The sequence below is a fragment of the Grammomys surdaster genome, unplaced genomic scaffold (assembly GCF_004785775.1).
Source record: "Grammomys surdaster isolate TR1022 unplaced genomic scaffold, NIH_TR_1.0 126546, whole genome shotgun sequence".
NCBI classification, from domain to species: Eukaryota; Metazoa; Chordata; class Mammalia; order Rodentia; family Muridae; genus Grammomys; species Grammomys surdaster.
The window spans coordinates 14,568,134-14,591,321 of record NW_021621338.1 but is presented as its reverse complement, the minus strand read 5'-3'; the positions used below and the strand labels follow the sequence as shown (position 1 = coordinate 14,591,321).

Sequence of the window (23,188 nt, the reverse complement as noted above, 5' to 3'; positions counted from 1 at the left end):
TTGTGTGGATTAAAGAGGAGACATGTTTGCAAAAGGTCACCGTCTGTAATTCTAGGTCTTTTCAAATGGTAGCTGTTATTAATGGAAGCACACCTGCTCTTAGACAATCATGTGCCAGCCTACCCTGTACCTCTCTGAGAAGTTTAGAACAAAGCGGGGAGAGGTCTGGTACCCAAAGCAAGAACAGTCATCCAGTAGACTTTGCCATTTATTGTTGATAGTGGGCAGGAGGTGAGTTTTGACCTGCTGATAAGTATTTCCTTCCATAGTCGGATTTAGATTTTCTCAACTCAACCTTTTATTGTCTTTGTTATCATCCTATTAACAATAGTGATAAGCACACCACAAGTGACACACCTTCACAGAGGGACAGAAATGTACTTAACCTTCAATGACCGTGTGTGATGGAGACCAACACCTACACACTCAGGTAGATATTAGACAAGCGCCCTACCTGTAGGGTCGACCCAAGAGTAGGACTGGTCGTAGGACTAGGCCAGTGCAGGGAGTACACGAGGCAAGTGGCTAAGTGTATCCCCTCTTTTACAGGGCTTATGATCGAGTTACCCACTAGGAGAGGAACTTGCACAGGCGAATGAATCGGGCGTCGTCCTGTTTCCCTTCTGCTTGTAAAACACGTGGTGAGGAGCCGAATGGGGTGTTGACCCCATTCCACTTCGAAACTCTGTAGAACTTCCGATTCGAAAAACTGAGTTCTACTCTCAGCCTCGGTCAATTAAGCCTTTACAAAGAGGGGCGGGGCCTCCAGGAAACTGACTGTGGGGGGCGGGGGCGGACAGAACCTTCAGAGAAGCTGATTGGCTGATACGGATGTCTGTCTGCTTCTGCCTCCGCCCTACCTCCGAGTCCCTTAGCCACAGGAGGCGGTCGATCGACGCCGGCCCTGGTGCCAAACAGGCAAGGGGCGTGCTCCGGGGGGGCGTGCCGGAGCGCGCCCCGCCCCCGGCCGCCAGCCCCGCCCCCGCCCCGCCCCCGTCCCGGCGCGGCTGCCTCCTCTGCGCCGCGTCCTCTGGCTCTCTCAGTCCTCGCGGCACGCCGTTGCCTCTCTCCCTGAGAACGCCCCGCGCCCGCAGCCGGCGCCGCACTCCGCGCCCAGCTCTCCGCGGCAGCGCTCCGCACAGGGTCGCCCTCCGCGTGCCCATCTCTGCCGCAGTCGCGGCCTCTCAGAGCTCCGGGGCGGGCCATGGAGGCAGACGGGGCCGGCGAGCAGATGAGACCGCTACTCACGCGGGTAAGGAGCGGGGAGGCCGAGGCCCGCAGACAAAGGCGGCGGCGCAGCGAGGCTGCCGGCGGCCTGTGCTGGCGGCTGCGCGCCGTCGTCGCCTTTGTGTGGCGGGGGGTCGCTGGGGGCGGCCGGCCTGGACCCTCGCGGACGCCTCTCCCGAGGACGCGCGTGTCCGCCGCCGCAGTGCCCCGCTCTCAGCCGCGCGGCACCGGCCGCTGTGTTCTCCCGCCGCGTGGACGCTGGCGTCCTTCAGCCCAGGCTGCTCTTCCTGCGCCCGCAGCCTTCAGCCTGTGGCCGGAGTCAGGACCGGCCGTCGGGGCAAGCGATCTGTGGAGTGTTGGATCCCAGGCCCAGGAGAAGGACGGTGCGTGAATGTCCTCCTCCGGGCCCCATAGAAAGAGAATGGCCCGAGAGAGACCCTCAGTGGTCTGAGCTGTGCATCACCAGTCCAGCCGACCCCGCTTTCCCAGTGAGACTAGCAAGCAGCTTGAGTAAGGGCAGACTTGGGACCTTGCAGAAATGGGGTTCTCATTTACATGAGGGCGGGAGGGGACGACGGCACACAAGTGGCTCGTTCTCAAGAAACAGGAACGCATATGTGCCCCACAGAGGAAACTGCCTTCTCCTTTCAAAGGCTGTGACTCAAAGGATGGGGTGGTATTAATTTTCCTACTTCCAGTTTTTACTCTGACCAGTGAAAGGGGAGGGAAGGTTGCAGGGATGAATTTTCCAGTCTTTTCAAAGCAAGGAAAAGGACATTTTGTTTTTTGCTTTTTTTTTTTTTTTTAATGTAGACTTTAACTTAAGGCCCCCCTCCGACGTTATTTTAAAGGTTATTGTGGAGGCCATGGGCAGTGGTCATTCATTAATTCACAGTAATCAAATATAAGCTCTTTAAATATAAAGGGAAACTTGAGTCTTAAGTCTGTGAAGTTGTGCCAGGCAGTGGTGGCACACGCCTTCAATCCCAGCACTTGGGAGGCAGAGGCAGGAGGATTTCTGAGTTTGAGGCCAGCCTGGTCTACAGAGTGAGTTCCAGGACAGCCAGGGCTACACAGAGAAACTCTGTCTCGAAAAAAAAAAAAAAAACTGTGAAGTTGTTCTGCAGTGGTTATGGGTTTGATGGGTCACAGTGGTGAAGTACTGGAAACTCCTAAGGATTCTTTTTATGGCCTTTGAATGAACCTTCGGGTTCTTCTCCAAGAGTATCTGTCAAATACACTGTTGCTTGCTCTTAACCTTATTTGTACATTTTCAGCTGAACAGTAAACAGTATCAGTTTTCATAAACCTGGGCAAAAATGATGTATTCTTAAACACTGTCTACTTAGACAGAAGTAGTACATAATAAGGCCATTGCCATCCATCCATCCATCCATCCATCCATCCATCCATCCATCCATCGTAGTAGTTTATTGAGAATCTATTCTGTAGTGTCCAGAGTAGAACCAATTTTTCCCTAATAGAAGCTTCATTCAGAGGGATGTGGGTGTATGTCTACAACAAGGGACATGACAGGGGACAAACAGATGGCAAGGAACTCTCAGTTCTGGTATTAGTAGCAAGATAGTAGAGTGTTTTGGAAGGTCATACTCCCTAAGTCTTTGGGAAGATAAGACTTGGCAATAGTAAACTTAAAGAAATTAGTAATAGAAATCAGGGGCTGGAGAGATGGCTCAGCCGTTATAAGAGCACTGGCTGTATTTTCATGGGACTCCGGTTCAATTCCCAGCACCCACTTGGCAGTTTACAACTATAATTCCTCTTCCAGGGGATCTGACACCTTCATACAGACATACATGCAGGCAAAACAGCAATAAAAAGCAAATTATAATAGAGAAATAAAATTCTGTAAGCTTCTAGTTTAAAAGCAGCAGTGAAAGTAGGTTAAAATAGTGGAGGGCACTCTGCTTTTTGACACGCTCGTGTTACTTTGGTAAGTGAAAATCATAAAAATGAGATACCCCATGATGTTTGTCAATTATAACTTTTTATTTTTTTGAGACAGGGATCCACATTGTCCTCAGGCAGGCCTCAGCCTTGCTACAATCCTTCTGCTTTAACCCCACTAGTGCTTGCACTATAGGCATGAGCCACTATGTCCAACTCTCAGTTATAACTTTTACCTCACAATAGACTGGCCTAGCCAAAAGAGGTGACTAAAATTTATATTAATGTATCACCTTAAGTTTATAACTATGCAAAAATATTTGAGTAGCCATTAAGTTGGGGGCCACTTACATTGCTTTGTAAATGGAGCCCATCCCTCTCATAATTTAGTATTATAGTTTTTCACTGACCGTAGTGTTGGAAGGAAAACTTTTACCTTGCATTATTTTTTTGTTTTGAGGGGTTGGACTGGGTGAGGGGGAAGCTCATCTATGCAAGGCTTGTGCCACCATGTCTGGCTGCAACATTTGTTTTGCATTAATCAAAATGTCACCATTGTAGGTATCATTTGGAACTTATCAAAATTTAATTTTTTTTAGTGCTGGGTAAGTAGTAATTTGTTATGTTAGTCATTTTTTTTTTTTTTTGTTTTTTGTTTTGTTTTTTTCAAGACAGGGTTTCTCTGTGTAGCCCTGGCTGTCCTGGAACTCACTCTGTAGACCAGGCTGGCCTCAAACTCAGAAATCTGCCTGCTTCTGCCTCCCAAGTGCTGGGATTAAAGGCATGTGCCACCACTGCCTGGCTCATATTTTCTAGTGTAGTTTGTAACATGTAGTATAAGTTCTCTAGGTTTAGCAAAGAAGCTTTCTTTTGAGCATTTTGGGAATGTCCCATGAAAAGGCTGCTTTTATGATTTCTCTCATTTTTAGACTTTTTTTTTTTTTTTTTGGTTTTTCGAGACAGGGTTTCTCTGTATAGCCCTGGCTGACCTGGAACTCACTCTAGACCAGGCTGGCCTCAAACTCAGAAATCCTGCCTCTGCCTCCCAAGTGCTGGGATTAAAGGTGTGTGCCACCACCGCCCGGCTTTTTTTTTTTTTTTTTTTTTTTAAAGAGAAGGTTTTTCTGTATGTTTGAGGCTGATTTTGAATTTACACATAGCACAGACTGGCATCAGAGTTGCATCAACTTCCTGCCTCCACTTCAAATGCTGAAATTATATGCATGTTTCACTTTACCCAGCCTTACCTTAAAGATACTACGTATCTCATCGATACTGGGTACTGGAAAATTGTCATAGCAGGTAGATGGAGCCTTGCTTTCAGAGGGTTTATTTTGGCATGTTGTGTGAACATGCTGATGACCTTTACATTTGATTTGTGAATGCCAGTTAAAATATTTCATGATTCTGTTAGAAATATTTTTTGGAAAAAAATAGGTATTAGGCTAAAAGGAGTAAGACTCAAATAATCTAGTTTTTGTGAGTCTGTAAATATCTTCCTTTTGGGAACTGTAAGTCGCTACTGACAGCTTTTACATATATGGTACCACAGGAATATTACCAGAACTTCTGTTGCCTTATTGGCTGTCAATAATTTCAGGCTATACTCCATGGATTTGTAACAGTTAAGGGAGAGGTAGCACACCTGTCACGTGTCCAAGTGAAACTAGACTTAGACTAGAGGATAGTTGTGTCTGATAGTGAGACCAGGGGATGGCTGCTTTAAAAACACAAAGTTTCTTTTGACCAAGCAGAGGATATGAAAATTAATATGCTCTTATACTAAAGTCTCATTAGTTGAATAGGTTAAATTGAAAGTCAGAGTACCCTGGCACTGGAGGAACCTAGTATAACATTTTAGTGGTATGTGATGTGCTTGCTAGCCAATATATATTTAAACTTTGGTAGCTACTTGTCAACATCCTGTAATGGGTTGTTTTTCTTCCTCTTTCTCTCTTACTCTATCTTACCACAAATAAGATCTTAAAGTGGATAGGCTTTGCAGCTATAGAAAGGGCAGTCTATGTTAAGGCTTGTTTATAAGATTAATGCTATGGTTTGGTTATGGATAGATATGCATAGCTTAAACTTTCTTTATGTTACATGTGCATGTGTGTGTCTCTGTGTGTGTGTGTGTGAGAGAGAGAGAGAGAGGGGAAGAGAGAGAGAGAGAGAGGGAGAGAGAGAGAGAGAACACAAGTACATAAAAGAATAAGAACATGAATATGCAGTGGGTCAGTTTCTGGTGTGGAAGTCAGTTCTAACTCACCATCTTTGTGCCACAACTTTCATACAGCTAGGGTAATAATAGCCATGGACTGTTTACCCTCCTGCACTTTCATTCTTTGATGCATTCAGTAATTTTTAGTTTTGTAGTAACATGTAGCAATAAGAAAATTGTTACAACATTTTTATTAGCAATAAGATTTGGACTTGCTTTCTTTACATGAGAGCATCATCACATATTTTGTTGAGATATAACAATTTGGAAAAGTTTAGAATTGTTTCTGTTTTTGCTGATGCTAAACCATCAAGAGGGTCTGTGATTGGCATTGTGATACAGGCTGTAGCAGTGCTGAGGGCTGAGTGACTAGAGAAGTGCTAGGTTGGGCTATGACTGTTTTTTGGTTTTTCGAGACAGGGTTTCTCTGTGTAGCCCTGGCTGTCCTGGAACTCACTCTGTAGACCAGGCTGGCCTCAAACTCAGAAATCCGCCTATCTCTGCCTCCCAAGTGCTAGGATTAAAGACGTGTGCCACCCCTGCCCGGCGAAACTTTTTTTTTTTACAACTGTTTATAACATATAATTAATAATTTGATGTGCTTGTGCTTCTTCTGCTTTTATATACACAATATTTCCTACTTATTATTTATTTAAAAATTCCTTTTGAGACAAGTCTTGCTATATAGTTTAGGGTTGCTTGTCCTCACTCCTCAGCTCAGGCTAGCCTTGAAATTTTAGTCCTCCCTTTAGGCTCTTCTCCCTCTACTTGTAGAGTGCTGGAATTACAAGTGTGTGTCAGGCCGGGCAATGGTGGCGCACTCCTTTAATCCCAGCACTTGGGAGGCAGAGGCTGGCGGATTTCTGAGTTCGAGGCCAGCCTGTTCTACAGAGTGAGTTCCAGGACAGCCAGGGCTACACAGAGAAACCCTGTCTCAAAAACCAAAAAAAAAAAAAGTGTGTGTGTCAGTATATTAGCTTGCCGGTATTCTTTATTTTGGGGAAATACTAAAAGTATACAGAGTCTCTTTTACTTTAAAAATCAGTGTCTTTAACAAGAAAATAAAATCAAATTTATGTAACATCTTTCTTTCTTTTGAGGGTTCCTGATTAACTACAGATGCTTTTGGTAAGAGTCTTCTAGGAAACATTTGTCTTAATTTAAAGATAGGGTCTTAAATTAAACAGGCCTTACTTTGTAGGCCTCTTTGGCCTGTATAGACTAGGTGATCCTTGAACTCACACAAGTCCTCTGTCTCCTGATTGAAGACATGAGCCACAACACCCAGCTGAAACAATTTATTGATGTGCAGTAATTTCACACTTTGCCACAAAAAATATCTTTCAGAACTTTACTTCTCTTTTGGTACTGTTGGCTGGAGTTTGAGTAGAGAGGAAAACAGGGAGGTGAGGGAAAGACAAGTGTCAATATACTATATAGAGGGAATTCTTTTAGGGCACATGTGCAAAGTGTAAGTGGAACTGGAGGGTTGCCTTTCAGCAATGCTCACTGTCCTTGTGGATGTAATTCTGAGGTATGCTTGAAGTTTCCTGGGTTCCTTACTCCCTCCCCTACCGCCCTCCCCTCTGCCTCCCCCTCCCCTCTCCTCCCCTTCCCCCCCCTCCCCCCCCAGAAACTTGCTATGTGTCCTTGGTCTATCTGAAGAACAGGCTGGCCTTGACCTTGGTTGAACTTGCCCCTCCAGAGTGCTTGCATTACTTACCATGTGGCTCTACTTTGAAAGTACATTTAAAACGGATTTCTTTTCTTCTTGGTGTTCATATTTCTCCACTTACAGAAGCAGAATTCTATTTTTTTTTTTTCCTAGCAGCAACTCTTATGAAATGTAGACTTGCTCTCTGAAGTTGAGTTCTTATGCATGCTTGTGTTGTACTTAGCTACCTGGGAGGCTGATGCAGGGAGGTTGCTTTAATCCACAAGTCCACAATTGTCCATGTAGTGAAACCCTTAAGAAAAAAAATCTTGATTTTATATTCTATGAAATGAGTTTAAAGATCACATTTTTGTTTTGTGAGAATGATTTATTTAAAAGAAAAAAGATGCCTGTATGCAAATTAAACACCCTATAACAGTTCCCATAGCTGTTTTCTTGATTACTAATTGTGGAAGGTGATTCTTGTGAGTCAGTTCATTTGTCTTGACTCAGAACCTCAGTGAATTTTTTGCTGGTTTTTCATTAGTGTTAAATGAAAAGAATTCTGGGTTCTGTCATAATATACAAAACTAATACAAGTACTGTATTTAAAATTGATTTTAAAATAGAGGAAACTATGATGTGGCACTTGGGTGGCATATGAATCATCCCCAAAACTTCATTTCTTTTCCCTTTGGCTGCATATCTTTAAAGTTTGCTTATATTTTGCTTAAATAGTTGTTAGACGGTTTTGCATCCAACCCATAACATTCACTTGTAATTTATTTCTCGATTGTGGAGTCTATAGGAGATTCTGTCAACTATTTGTAGCCAAATAAAATTAGGAAACATCACACATACTTTTAGAAATTCATAATTTATAACAACATGTTAAAAGTTCTTGAGAAATCCTGTAACAGATAAATATATTGAACTTGGGTGAGAGAATGCAGCCACATGCGGTATTTTTTTTTAAATTTATGATATACAGTGTTCTGCCTGCATATATGCTTACATGCCAGAAGAGGGTGCCAGATCGCATTCTAGATTGTTATGAGCTACCATGTGGTTGCTGGGAATTGAACTCAGGACCTCTGGAAGAACAGTCTGTGCTCTCAATTTCTGAGCCATCTCTCCAGCCCCACATGTAGTGGTTTTTAGAAAGCATGGACACCAAATCACTAACTAATAAATGTCATAGACCTTGAAAAAGCAAATCCTATGATACCAACTATGTAAACCTGTATAAAATAGACTTCTCTATTTTAGTTACTGTACAGGAGAGATTGAAAATGCATCATTTTTAGGGCTGGTAAGATGGCTCTTCAGGAGGTCATAATATGATCTGATGCCTTCATATGGGTGTGTGAAGACAGCTACAGTGGACTTTGGGCTGGAGCGAGTGGGGCCAGAGCAAGTGGGTCCTGGAGCGAGTGGGGCGGAGTAAGCGGGACAAGGAAAGAGGGGGCAGAATAATGTATTTTAAAAGTTGCTTTTTAAGTCAGGTATGGTGGTTCAGTCTTTCAAGCCTACCATCTGGGAAACCGAGGCAGACCATTATTGTGACTTCCAGAATAACCTGTGCTTCATAGGAAGATACCATCTTAAAAGACAAGACAAAACAAAACAAACAGAAAAAATATTATGGAAGTAGCCCCCTTGTATGGCAAAGGTAGAGTAAATTATGGGATATCTACCTTATGCCATTGAACAGTTGCTAAAGAGTGGGGATGGTTCTTTCTACTGATAGAGATAGCTAGGTCTAATTGAATACAGGTACTTCTTTAAAAGAAAAGTAACAATATATAGTTGTATAAGTACACTGGAGAGCTAAAGAGGAAACTAATATATATCACTATACAGCCAGTGTGTCATCTTTTTATATAAATAATTTTGATGTTTAAACATACTTAATTAAAAAATTTGAGCCCAGGCTGGCCTTGCACTCACTCTATAACTACTCAGGCTGATGTCAAACTTAAGGCAATTCACTTGTTCACATATTCACAACCACACAAGCTTCTAATTTCTCCTCCCCTCTCCTCTCTACCTCCTTCTCCTGTGTCATCTTTCTCCCTGCCCCTTTCAGAAATTGGGCATCTCATTATGTAGCCCAGGTTGGCCTCAGAGTTCTTATGTATTTCAGGTTGTTCTTGAACAAAATCAGTATAGTCCTATCTTAGTCTCCTTTATACTGCCATGCCCAGTAGATGATTTCTTTTTATATTGTCTTATGTCATGGGCTGACTTTTTGAGAGGTTATTAATAGAATCTAACAAGAATTACTTGATTTTCATTTTGTAAAGGTACTTCATCAATACTATAGCTTATAGTAGTATATAATATTTCAAAAATTATATTCAATGAACTACATATCTCTTACCCAATTATGTACTGAGTTCATTTATCCTTTTGATATTTGAGTTTGTAGTTACTGGTGTTCTAATCCTGTTTACATTTACCCAGGAATTTGAGTCAGTAAAGTGTAAAGGGAAAGTTAGAGACAGTATTTAAAATGTAGTGGCTTAGGTATAAGGCCATCACAGTTTGGTGCCTGTACTGCTTTTTTGTCAACTTGACACATGGCCTCTAGACATGTCTATGGGCCAGCCCTGGGCAGGTGGTCCTGGGTTGTCTAGAAAAGTATGATGAGCAAGCCATGTAGAACAAGCCAGTAAATGGCATCCTCTATAGCCTGTGCTTCAGTTCCTGTCTGCAGGTTCCTCCTGGGTTTTTCTTGCTAGTTTAAAAGCTGAAGTAAAAACCCTGTTCTCCCAGAGTTATTTTTAGTCATGGTCTTCATTGCAACCATAGAAAGCAAGGTAAGGCAGTGATGTACAACTAACTTAGATTTTCGTCTTCCTTTCTTTGTGAGATGGTTTGGCTGACATTAAACGCTAGGTGATCTTTTTTGACTCCCAGATGGTGTGATTACAGGTTTGTGCCACCGTGCTGAGCTGGAGTATATATACTTGCTTAAACTTAGATTTCCCTCTTGTGAAAATACTTAGCTTTTTATTGAGATTCATAAATATTTTTAAGTTATCCAAGGGCTAAGGATGTATCAGTGGTAAAACACTTGCCTCAGGTGCTCTGGTGCCTGCATTAGATCTCCAACATCCTGAAAAATAAACTTAACAATTAATTCAGCTGAATTGACATTTATTGAAATTACATTGACACAGTTGTAGGGGACCCCAGTCACATTACATTCTTGATTTTACTACAGAGAACACCATTAACTTTGAATTCCCCATGAATGAATCATACATTCATATGTTTTATACAGACCATGTTTCATCTATCACTTCCTTACAAGAGTTAGAGCTCACTCTATCGAAATTATTTTCATTTAACCAAGTTTTAAAAGTTAACATTTGGAAAAAAGATGTGTTTTTTGTATCTCTTCAAGTTATTTTTTTTCATTAATGTATTTTTGTGTTTATATTTTAGCATAAGCCTTAGTGTGTGCTCACAGAATATATACCACCTTAAGATGAAATGACCAAACCCCTCTAAAGGTCTTTTTCTGTTGTTGTTTTGAGACAGTAACTTGTTTTGTAGCCCAGGCTGGCCTTAAACTTACACATAACCTTTCTGAGTTGTTGAGGTTATAGCATGTGCTCATATACTCTGAGGGCATTTTAATTTTTTGTGTTTTGAGATGAATTTTAATTACTTTATTGTCCAGGCTGTCCAGGAATTTAGTACTTCTGCCCTTCCTAATGAATGCTATGGTCACAATGTGGTCATTTGGGTATTGTTTTTCATTTAACCTGAAGTAAGGGTTTAAGTATGTTATAAATATTGAACACCAGAAAAAATGCAAGTCAGTTTTCACCAGTTTTAGATATTCATTCATTTTTGGCAACAATACGTATTTTACTTGTTTGCTATTCCTTGTGTGGTTTTTGCTTTATGGAAAGCATGTATTTTTATGTACATGGCCAGTGACAAGGATTTCCAAGCTCAGAGTTGATGACAGCTGTTGAAACTATTCCGGAAGTGCTGAAATTGTGCTATTTCTATTCCATCTTTAGAATTACTATACAGTAGGAACCTTTTGTGTTCATTGTAGGCATAATGTTTTTGTACACTGTTTAAAGTTCACCCTTGTGTTATTCAGTTGATTTCTCTGCCCTCATATCTTGTTTCAATTGGGACACAACACTGTAACGCTTACACCAAGAGTCTCCTGGCTCAAGTTTGTGTCGACAGTTCTTATCATTTATTCTCTGCGTTGTCAATAAATTTGGATTACCCAATGAGTGGACAGAATGCAGAATAGCGTGGAGCATCTGCCAACCAGAGGAAGGAGAGAGGAAAGAGAGGGAGATTTATATCATCGAGGAGAATGGAGGACCTGGAGCCATAAGGAAGTGGTCTGGAGAGAGATCGTGGAAACACACCAGAAGCTCAAAGACCCAGAACAAAAATAATATGCAAGTATCATGGGATGGGGATAGAAGGTAGCCTGATTAGTTTAGAAAGTAAAAGTAGATCATTTAATTGTCCAGCTATTGAAGTACAGTTTTAAATAATTATTGGTTTATCTGTATAATTATTGACGACTAACATAAAGAAATATAGCCATCAGATTAAATCACTGGTTACATTTCTAGGAAGAATAATTTTTTTTATAGTTCATCTGCTTTTAATTTTGTGATTTAGGGTTTGTGGACCCTCTTTGTGATTGAAGTTGGGTCCCTAGCCTCATGGTGCATTCCTGAGTGGGACCTTTTAGGAAGAGTGAATGTTCTACTTCAATTGTCAGTCTATCCAGGAGGAAGTGCCTTGGGTATTTTTGCACACACCTGCAGGGTACAGTGTCTCTTGGGAATATTGGGAATATTTTTGCATTTGGGAGATTTGATCTACAATTTGCTAAGAATTTGAGATTCATTCAGAATAAATTTAGCCCTCATTCAACTTTTTACTTTGTTTAGCTGTTTTGTTAAAAAAATAAGAAATTTCAGAAGTCATCACATGTTCTTACAAACTCTTTCAAAATATGAGAAAATTAAAAGGTGACACAATACACACAACACATTCACAGTCAGTTTTCACACACATTCTTACCACCACCAGATGGCCCCCAGCAGCCAGCACAGCGTTGTATCCTCCTGCCTGCTACAGGTTCTTAAGTACTGGATTACCAACAGGCATGATTACCTTGTTGGCTTTATGCATTCTACTGCAATCCAGTTATCTGACAAATCTGTTTAATTATAATCTATCATCTTAACCTTATTTAGAAGAATCCAGAGTAGAGACTCAGTTGTGAGAAAACGGATCTGAAGCCAATGGAGATAGTGGTTTATGGTGGACCTGAGAAAGAAATGCATGTCAGAGATGAGAAGGTTCGAAGTAGCTGCTCTCTGAGACCCTGTTCTCATTGCCCTTTAGTGTTTGCTCATCATTTCTTGGAGCTCACAGAGAATTCTGTGTGCTCTCAGAAAGAATCTGGGAAGTTTAAACAAGGTGCTAATGTCTAGAAAAGCCAAGAGAAGAATTTTTGTTTTCTTACTGAGATAAGAATTAACAAATATGAAATAGTAATAAAATAAGAATTCAGATTAAAGCATTGTCAAATTGTTATATAGGTCAGCTGGCAGGTTTTTTACCAAATTAGAGCAAATGTTTGCTGCCTGCATTCAAAGTTACTCTTTGAAGCTTCTTTTGGACATTTATTTCAGCAACCCATATTCAAATGATAATTCATAGTGCAACAGTCCCCATGCTGAACAGATTATAAGCTAAAATTTCAAATGCATTTATAATTTTAGTAAATATTTTACTTAACATTCTTTAAAGCACAGAGATCCCAAACATATTCCCAATATTTTTTATATTTTCTAACAATATAATGATATATATACCTTCTGCCTGGGCCTGGTGGCACAGATCTGTAATCCTAGCCACTTGAGAGGTTGAAGAACATCACAAATTGAATCCCCATAGAGTGAGTTCAAGGCCACTCTGGGCAACGTACTGAGACCCTATCTCATAACAAAAAGTAAAAAGAAGGCAGGACTGTAGCTTGGGACTATCCTTTCTTAGTATGTGTGGAACCCTAATGATAGTAACAGAACTAATAATTACAGAAGAAAAACAACTCAGAGGTCATCAGACAAAAGATTTGGGTCTGGGTGATTTCTTGCCCCTTCCCATATTTGTTAGCACAAAAGTAAATTTTATGAGAATAAACAGACGAAGTTAAGGAATAGGAAAGTAAACTGGACTAAGGCAGGAAGATTGCCAGCTTGAGGCTGGTCTGGGCTACATAGTGAGGCTCTGCCTCAAGAGATTATTTGAAGAATAAAACAGGGGAGAATGATATATTAAAAGAGGAATTTCATGCCGGGCGGTAGTGGCGCACGCCTTTAATCCCAGCACTTGGGAGGCAGAGGCAGATGGGTCTCTGAGTTCGAGGCCAGCCTAGTCTACAGAGTGAGTTCCAGGACAGCCAGGACTATACAGAGAAACCCTGTCTCGAAAAGCCAAAAAAAAAAAAAAAAGAAAAAAAAAAAGAGGAATTTCATAGAATCTTTGGGAGATTTAAGTGAATGCAGATGATACATTCATCTGGAAAATCACTAATAAAACAAGTACCCATTTCCAAGAAGTAATAAATAGAATTCATTTTCTTCAACATCAGAACCCATTTCCAAGAAGTAATAAATAGAATTCATTTTCTTCAACATCAGACTTTATTTCCTTATTCACTCAATTATCTAATATATTTATCAAGGAGCAGAGATATAGTATTCCAAGACTTGGAAATTGAAAAAATATGTTCAAGTCTAGTGAGTTGAGAATGGTTGAGATTCTGAACAGGAAGGAAAAGGACACAGAGGTCGTTCAGTGTTCAGAGCAATAGGTGCTCTTCCAAGCACATCTGTGGGTGCTCTTAATCTCCTGCGACCAAGCATACATGTGGTGCACAGACATTCATGTAGGCAGAACACACATACATGTAAATAAATAGTAAAGTAGAGCACAGACAATGGTGGAGAAGGGAAGTAAGGTAGACCTTTGCCTTGGATTCATCCTGAGAGCTGTGGATGTTAATTGGGGACAGCAATATCTCCTCGAGAACTCTAGAGACAATTATGTGGAAGCTGAAAGCTGACTAGAAAATTACCACATTTTCCAGGCCAATGAAGATAGAGGCTTGAACTGTCATGACCAGAGAAAGTAAAAGGAGAAGCAGGCTGCCTTAAGATTTTTAGGCAGCTGAATCCACTAGATTTGTCACTTGAATAAAATAATAGAAAAGCATTGGACAATAGTCATATTTCTATCCAGCAGCCAAACAAGAGTGTCATATTTACTGAGGTGAATCCAGAGAAGACAATGTTATTTAATGTTCAAGATGATTTTCTAGGCCTCAAAATAGGCTGCTTCTGTTGTTTTAAGACAGAATCTTCCCTATATAGCCCTATAGGACTGTTTTAGTACTTTTAATGACTTTGAATTAGCAATGTTTCTCCTGCTTCAGCTTCCATATTGCTAGGATTACATAGATGTACTCCTGTCTTATTTACTTGGGGCTGAGAATTGAACCTAGGGCCTGGATGCATGTTGATCACGTCTACTGATTTCTCATGTAGCACTTCTTTTTTCTTTTTCTATTTCTTTTTTTGTTTTTTTTTTTTTTTGTTTTTCGAGACAGGGTTTCTCTGTGTAGCCCTGGCTGTCCTGGAACTCACTCTGTAGACCAGGCTGGCCTTGAACTCAGAAATCCGCCTGTCTCTGCCTCCCAAGTGCTGGGATTAAAGGCGTGCACCACCACTGCCCGGCAGCACTTATTTTCAATTGAACTATTGACAGTGTAGCAGTTGATGGATTTTTCCTCAAACATAAATGAAGAGATCCTCCCCGTACGTAAGATAATTAACAGAGTTTTTTTTGTTGTTGTTTTGTTTTGCCTTGTTTTTCTGTAATATAAAAGAGTTCTGAGTCCCAAGAGCTGCTGGAGTTGTGTTGCTTATTTCTGTCTTCCCTTCAAGTTGTTATATAAATTATAATATGGCTATCAATCCTATTAATAATACAGTTCAAGTTGAAGATTATTTGCTATAAATTTAGTAATCTTTAAAAACAAGTTCTGGCTAAAAATATTTGGCTTTTGCAGAATTTAAGTAACAAGTTTACTGGTCACCAGCTTACTGAAAAATACAGTAACATACATATATACATACATACACACATACATTTATATATCCAGACACAGGATACTTAGACTATGTTCTCTTTGTTCTAATGTAGAAAAACTGCCTTTAAAATGGTTGCTGCATTCTTTCAGTTCATCTTTCCTTCTTTCGCTCTGCCCTTTGTTTCCCTACACTTGGTTTTAAAGATAAAATTTCATGGGACCCTCCCCAGCTAGGTGTGAAGTCACTATGTAGTAGAGATTGGCCCTGGATTCTTCATCTCCCAAGTGCAGAGATTGCAGAAACACCTGGCTTCTTTCAGTATTTCTAAATGTGTTTGTTACAGTCTATAACTGGTTAGTGCACTGACCCTAAGTTGTAGTTATCAGCTTGGAAGATTAGGTAATGTAGAAGACAGTGATTGGCTGTGCCATAAAAGCAACTTAGAAGAGTTCATCTGTATAAAGCACAGTGACCTAAATCAGATGTGTCCTCACTGTCCCTGGACTCTTCAAGGGATTTACTGCACTGTGAAAAACAAGACCTATCCTGTCAGTATTACTATGGAACGATTTCGGCTGGCGAGAAAGTTACATGTAGGTACCCATTAGGATACATAGGATTTGTGTTTTATTTGCATATTTTAGTATTTCTAAGTTTAATAGTGAATCCTGGAGAATTGTGGTGCTTATTAGCACTGGCTTAGACTATTATCATCCCCTTTGGCTGTGGAATTCATGTACTGAAGAGTAAACCCTGTGTAAAGTTAGGAACATTTGCAACCTCTTTACTACAAGGGAGGATAGGGAAGGGTGAAATGATGTAAATATACCATAATCTCATAAATAAATAGGTAAATAAATAAAATAAATAAATAAATAAATAAATACAGGTGGCTAAAATGGTCGGGAAGAAATTGTCATGTTTAGAAAGAAGCAGGTAGTGCTACATGTTTAATAATCAGAATCTGTGGGAGGTCTTACTCTTGGGGTATAGCCACATGTCTTAGGTGATAGAAAAATAAATTTCTAATGAGGATCTCTGATGTATTTTTTTAATAATTGCTTTTGGAAACTTTAGTGTCAAAAGCTCTTACACTAGGTTTATAGTACATTTTAAGTAATTTAACATATTGTTCTTTATGCTATGCCTTATAAGTAAGTCCCATGTTTTGATAATTTGACCAAGAAAAGTGTATGTTGTAAATGTTACTTTTGCAAGCAATAAAAATAAGAGAATAAATTAGTAAAGTGTTATGTACATGATGTATATATATATATAGCATGTATTTTTAGTAAAAAACCAATTTTTTTTTTTTTTTGGCCAGGATTCTCATTTGTGAATTGAATTTTCACTATGCTGATTCTGGGCTTTAAAAAATATAAATTGACCTATGGAATCTTAAAGTATCATATTTGTGCTCTATGTTTAGAAGGGATCTTTTTCAAGATTTATTAATATTAATTATGTGTAGGTGTGTATGTTGGTATATGGGTGTGTGCATGTGAACCTGTATCACATTCCGTGGAGCTAGAGTTACAAAGTGGTTCTCAGCTCCTTGCTATGGGTGCTAGTCCTCTAGGAGAGCAGCAAGGACTCTTAAACTGCTAAGCCACCTCTCTAATTCCCAGAAGGGATCTCTAAGTGAACCCAATATAAATTTTTAATAATATCTTATACCTTGAGATATATTGGACATTCAATGCATTAACTAATAAAGGACTTCCCAGGGCCCGGATATTGCTTGCTGCTGAGAACGCAATGGAAAATAAACCATATATAGTTATTACCTCTTGTAATTTATTTTTCAGCCTGGAAGATAATTAAGTGATTCCATGAGTTTGTTATTAAGTAGGAAATGCTGTGTATATGACAGGTGACCTTGATACGTAGTCTAGTGAATCAAGAATTCACATAATGGTATTCCTGCCTGAGTGTCCTTGTTCTTCACTGTGGTTCTTTTACTGGCAATGTGATTGAACAGACTGCTTTAAATTTGTGAGTGTCTTTCATCTTTTAGATGAAAAAATGAATGGAAGGAAGGGAGGAAGGAAGGAAACTGAACTGGAAAAGCAAAGTTTACTCTATAGATGTCTGTATAGATGTATAGATGTCTCATCATGATTCCAAAAGATGATTCCTTTGCCTCCAGGACCCCCCACCCCCCAGAGTCATGTCTAAGTTAGAGATTTGAGTTACTAGTTTTCATTCACTGACACCCTGTTTGTGGTATAATACTCAAATCTGGGTATTTGCTAAGTGAATGAGTTTTTAGTTCCAAGTCATTAAGGAAAAGAGGTTTGTTCCCCTTCCTCCTCCCTCCTTCTCTCCCTCTCTCCATCTCTGTCTTCTTTCCCCCTTTCTTCTTTTTCTCCCTCTATAAATAAATGGAAAGATTTCTGCTGGCAAGGAAGTTACATGTATGTACCCATTAGTTAGGATTTATGTTTTATTTACATACTTTGACCTTATTCTATAGCTGATTCTGGCTTGGAACTCCCAACATTCTAGTTATCTCAGCCCCCCCAGTTGAGATTGCAGTTGGAAGCCACCATACCTGGTTTATGGACTGTGAAAAGCATCTGCTCAATCACATTTCACTTTGATTTCTATAATAAAGAGGTGTGTGTGTGTGTGTGTGTGTGTGATACAAGGTCTCTCTCTCTCTTACACACACACACACACACACACACACACACACATACATATACCTGTATACCTGTCTGGCTAGAAGACCAGGCTAGCCTTGAATTTCTGACAGATGTCTGCCTCCTGTCTGATGGGATTACAGATGTGTACTATTTATTGTGCTTTTCTGTATCCTAGGCTGTTCTGAATGCAGTATAGAGTCCAGAGTGGAACTTGTCATAGTTGTTGGCCTCAGCCTCTCATGCTAGAATTACAGGCATCAGCCATTATGCCAGGCTAACATCAGTCATTTTTTTTAAGCATTTAAAATTGTTTCTATTAATTTGTATATATTTGATGACTCTTAAGGTATTCCTGTACGTCTTGGTTAAATCTTGGAGTAAATACATCTCCTTGTAAAAATAGAGAAATACTATAGTTTGTAGTTTCACACGGAATCCCAGTGAAGGTTTTGCATTGGCTTGTCACAGCAATCCTGTGTCACATGTCTAAACCTTCGTTGTTGCTGACAGCTTTCCTTCCAGTGTTTGTCTCATGCTTATACCAGTTTCCCTAATCTCATACCTTCCATATCTTTACATTTCCTTCTTTCATCTCCTGTAGAGACTTTTTGTTTGATGCCCCAGAGTAGGGTGATGCTGGAGTGGTGGGGGAGGAGAGTGTGGGTGGGTGGGGGAGCACTCTCATACAGGCAAAAGGGAGAGGGGAAGGCAGATGTGGGATGGGGTGGTGGTGGAGGGGTAACCAGGAAGTGGGATATTTTGGGATGGGGGCTGATGGAGGGGGTAACCAGGATATCACTTGAAATGTAAACGAATGGAATGATTAATAAAAATTTAGAACACAGTTATTAACTATTAATAAAAAATAACACAAAATGATATTTTGCATGGAGTATTAATTTACTGTGTATTGAAAATGGTGTAAGACATTATTGCAAAACAATCACATCTAAAGGCATTTAGGAGAAATTATTCTTCCCTTCAGATAGTGAGTTGTAGTAATAAATATTAATTGGAGGTTTCTACCCCACCTTAGATCATTTAATCTCCAAATAAAAGACACAGACCTTTATAATTAGCCTTAAAGCACTAGACCTGGGCAGATATCAACCCTCTATGCTATTTTGTCTATTTCTCCATCAGTAACCCTGAGATAGCACTTGTCATATTTCGCCTGGGCCGCTCCTACTCTAATTGGTTGGTCCTTATGGCCATGGTCTCATGATCCACCTCCATAGTGTCTTCTCTTCTCCTTCCTTGTGGTCAAACCCAGGAACCAAAGCCCAGTCTACCTCTCTTCTGCCCAGCTACAGGCTGTAGGCATCTTTATTTAATCAATAGTTTTAAGGAACAGGGTTTATACAACTTGAGAATTCACTGGTAGGTAGGCAACTAAATCTTTGGTACAGAATTTAGGTTTACAATACATAGCAGCAGACCAAACCTCAACACTCAGTGCCTTTGTTCTGGGAGATTCAGTTTGCGGCCACATGTACCCCTGTACTTTTGTTGTTGTTGTTTTTTTTAATCATATAGCCAGATGGCCAATTTATACAGCTCCTGCAGATGCTGTCTTTATTACTCATGTTTTACAGTTGAGAAATATATTTGTTATTTGTTTACTGTCCTTTGGTCAGTGCTGTGTGTGTGTGTGTTCAGGGTTCATAGCCCAGGCTAGCTTTGAACTTCTCAGATGACCCTTGAACTTCTGATTCTTCTGCCTCTACATTCCAAATGAGCAATCACACTACTCCTGAGCCACATGCCTAGCCCTATGTCTATAATATTTTTAGATTAAAAAATTTTTTATGTTTAAGCCTAATTTAGTGCTTTAAACCTTTAATTTTAGCACTTGGGAATTTGAGGATTGTCATTAGTTCAAAGTTAGTATGGGTAACAGAATTAAGTCCCCCCCCTTCCTCCTTTGCCCCTTTACTTTAGGGCTAGGGCTAAAACCTGGTGCCAGAGCATAACATGAAAAGTCCTATGTTTAGTCCTAAGAACTGTCAAAAACTTTCTAATAAAATTGTTTCTATTTTGTTACAATAGTTACACTTCAGAACTGTAATAGCAACTAGATGTTTGACCTTTGTTTTCTTTCAGACACATTTTCTGAGGAGTTAATAAGTTGATGTAGATTCTATCAAACCTTTCCCTTCTCTTATTAGTAAGTGCAAATGAACATGGAAACAAACATTTGGGAACAAAACTGGCTTAATTGATTTTTAACATCTCTGTGATTTTATTTATACCTCTAAATTTTTTTTTCACTAAATGGCATGATATTGAGATGTTTCCTAAGTATGTATTTAGGTCTACTTTCAAGGGAACCTTGAATGCAATTTGTACCTCAAAGTCCTTTCCAGTGTCTCCTGCTTTTGCCTCTCAAGTGTTGGTTGGTATTAAAGGTCTTTGCTATCCTAAAACCTACTTTCAGTTTTCAGATTTCACTCCCCCTACCCAGTTTATATCTCTGTGTGTATATCATCCAGAGCCTTGTACGTGTTAGGTTAGCATTCTCCTACAGAGCTACATTTCCATCCTATACCCTTCCCCCCCAATCTGTGTCAATTATATTTCTTAGTGTCTTTTTTTTCTTAGATGGTCTTTTTTTTTTTTTTTTTTTTTTTTAACAAGTGATCTTTTTTTTTTTTCTTTATAAGTGGAAATTCTAGGTCTGGTTTGGTGCAGGAGGCCAAGACAGGGAGGTGTTTCAGAGACCAACCTAGTCTGTATAGAGTTCCAGGCCATCCATGGTTGCACAGTGATACCTTGTCAGAAAAAAACAGAGCCCACTACATTAAGATTGGAAGCAAATTGTATACGGTGTAGTCTTCCAGGAGTAGACTGGAAAAGGAGGCGTCCATCCACTTCCTGAGGATTCTGCTTTTTGTGCAGGTGGAAGTATTTTTTTCTGACAAATATTTAAAATGATAGAGTATGTATATTTTAACTCAATATAGTAGCAAAATAAGTGTAATGTAAGTATAAAGTAAATGGTGGATTACTGACAGGGTAATTTTTTAGTACAAGCTGATTAGCTTTGTTAATACATCTGAACACGTCAGTAGAGCTGTGTTGTTTGTTTGAGATCAGGAGGCAGTTGTATTGCTTTGTTTCTTATCCTGGCAGTGGTACAGGCTAAATGAAAGCTTGGATGGGAGCAGTTAATCCCTTTAGTGTGGACAGTATGTTGCCTCTGAGGACATAGCCTTGACCTCCTAGGTTCAGGAGAGAGCTTGTCAGATGCATGTGTGGGAACTTAAATGACATGTAATTGTTGAAGGGCAGCTAAAATTATTAATATGACTTGCTTAACAGAAGGGATTTTTAGTTACCAAATTCACATCCTTTCTTTCATTATGATACAAACAATGATTTAAAAAAATAATAAAATGGGATAAAATAAAACAGAATAGGACAAAACAAACAAGTTTTTAAAAAAAAACAAAGAAAAAAAACACAAGAAATACATATAGATGCAGAGACACACATATCCACATACAGAAATTCCATAAAAATACATCAGAAACCATAATACATATGTAAAAGACCTGTAAGGCAAGAATAAAGAGAAAAATAATGCCTAGACAAAGCATATTCCAAAAATATTCCAAAAATGCCACAGCTTGTTTGGTGTTTGCTGCCTACTGTTGGGTATGGGGTCTGTCCTTAAGAGTGGTTACATATCCATTGAGACTCCGTTGGAGAAAAGGTAATCGGGGATACTACGTTAGGGATGGGGCTTGTGTCTACTTCCTCATCTCAGTGCTGGGACTCCATCTGGCTTAGACTCATGCAGGACCTGTGCATGCTGCCATGAGTCTTTGTGAGTTCATATATGCATTAATCCTGTAATGTTTAGAAGGCTTTGTTTCCTTGGTGTCCTCCATTCCCTCTAACTCTTTTCTTTTTTTTAAAGATTTATTTATTTATTTATTTATTTATTTATTTTATTTATGAGTACACTGTCACTGTCTTCGGACACACCAGAAGAGGGCATCCAATCTCATTACGGATGGTTGTGAGCCACCATGTGGTTGCTGGGATTTGAACTCAGGACCTCTGGAAGAGCAGTCAGTGCTCTTAACTGCTGAGCCATCTCTCCAGCCCCTCCCTCTAACTCTTACACACTTTACTCTTCCCCTTTGCAGGGATCCCTGAGCCCCAAAGAGTTGATGGGGGGTGAGGTGGGGACTTGATAGAGCCATTTCTTTTAGGATTGAGTGCTCTGAGGTCTCACTTGCACATAGCCTAGCCGTTGGTCTCTGCATTTGTTCCCATCTGCTGCAAGAACAATGGCTAAACAAGACACTGATCTATGTATAGCAGAATTTCATTAGGAGTAATTTTATTGACTATGTTCCTTTAGCAGAACAGTAGTATTTGGATTTTCCCTAAATTCATGTTTTATGTAGTTTCAGGTTCTTGGCTACTTAAGCAGTGTCACATGGATTTCTTCTTTTGGAGTAGGACTTATAACCAAATACTGATTACTCCTACAAGCTTTGTGCCACTATTTTACCAGTAAATATCACAGGCAGGTTACCATTGTCAATTAAAGGGTTCGTAGCTGGGTTGATGTTTCACTTTCTCCATTGATAGAAGATAGTGTAACTTTTAGTACCATGAACACTATTAGAAGGGATAAAGTCTCTAGTTAGTCACCAGCTCTACTTCTCCAGGTGTAATGAGGTGTGTAGGTACCATCTTCAACTATGGGGCCTACCATCAGTTTGTGGGGAGCAACCAAAAACCTTGGCAGTATCCTGGGTTTGAGGATGTTCTTGGGTAGGTGCCCTTTGGTCAACAACTCAATTAGACGTTACTCATCCTGGAACTGGAGGATTCACTTAGTGACAAGATGTTCGTTTAGTTGGGATTTTGTTGTTACTCACTCTTGAGCCTGGTTTTGTTTCTGACTTTGGCCCTATTACTAAGGAAGTTTGGAGAACTTAGACTAATCAGACAAACTGGTGTCTTATTTTCTCACTTCATTGCCTGGAATCATTGTAGCATGTTGAAGTGTCAAGCCCTAGCAAGTCATTTAACGTCTCTGAATTAACTTGAATGCCGCCCATTCAGAGATCTATGTGAGTTTTTCTTTGGGTGTCTAGCTTTAGAAAGTAAGTCTAGACAGCAGAAAACCTGTATTTCCTTGGTATGCTATGCCTGATGCTGAACTTTGTGGATCAGATAGTGAGAACTGAGCTAGCAAGAAATTTATTTGAAAAATTAAGCAGATCAACCCTGATCTTGAGTTTAAATAGTGAGAAATTGTGGAAAGCTATTAAACAGCTTGTTAATGTACTGTGTGTGTGGAAAAGCATTACACTGCAGGGCAGCACTACTAAAGGCTGTGCAAACCTTT

The 23,188-nt window shown here is 39.8% G+C and overlaps 1 protein-coding gene across 5 annotated transcripts in view; it reads left to right on the top strand.

Moving 5' to 3' along the window:
• Window positions 1–1,189: 1,189 nt before the first annotated feature.
• Slc4a7 (solute carrier family 4 member 7) overlaps window positions 1,190–23,188 on the top strand; it is an 88,069-nt gene continuing 66,070 nt past the window's right edge. For all 5 annotated transcript variants that reach the window (XM_028760546.1, XM_028760545.1, XM_028760544.1 and 2 more), the window contains exon 1: window positions 1,190–1,252. In XM_028760546.1, the coding sequence (XP_028616379.1) occupies window positions 1,205–1,252 (48 nt within the window). In that variant the 5' untranslated portion in view covers window positions 1,190–1,204. The remainder of the gene's footprint in view (window positions 1,253–23,188) is intronic.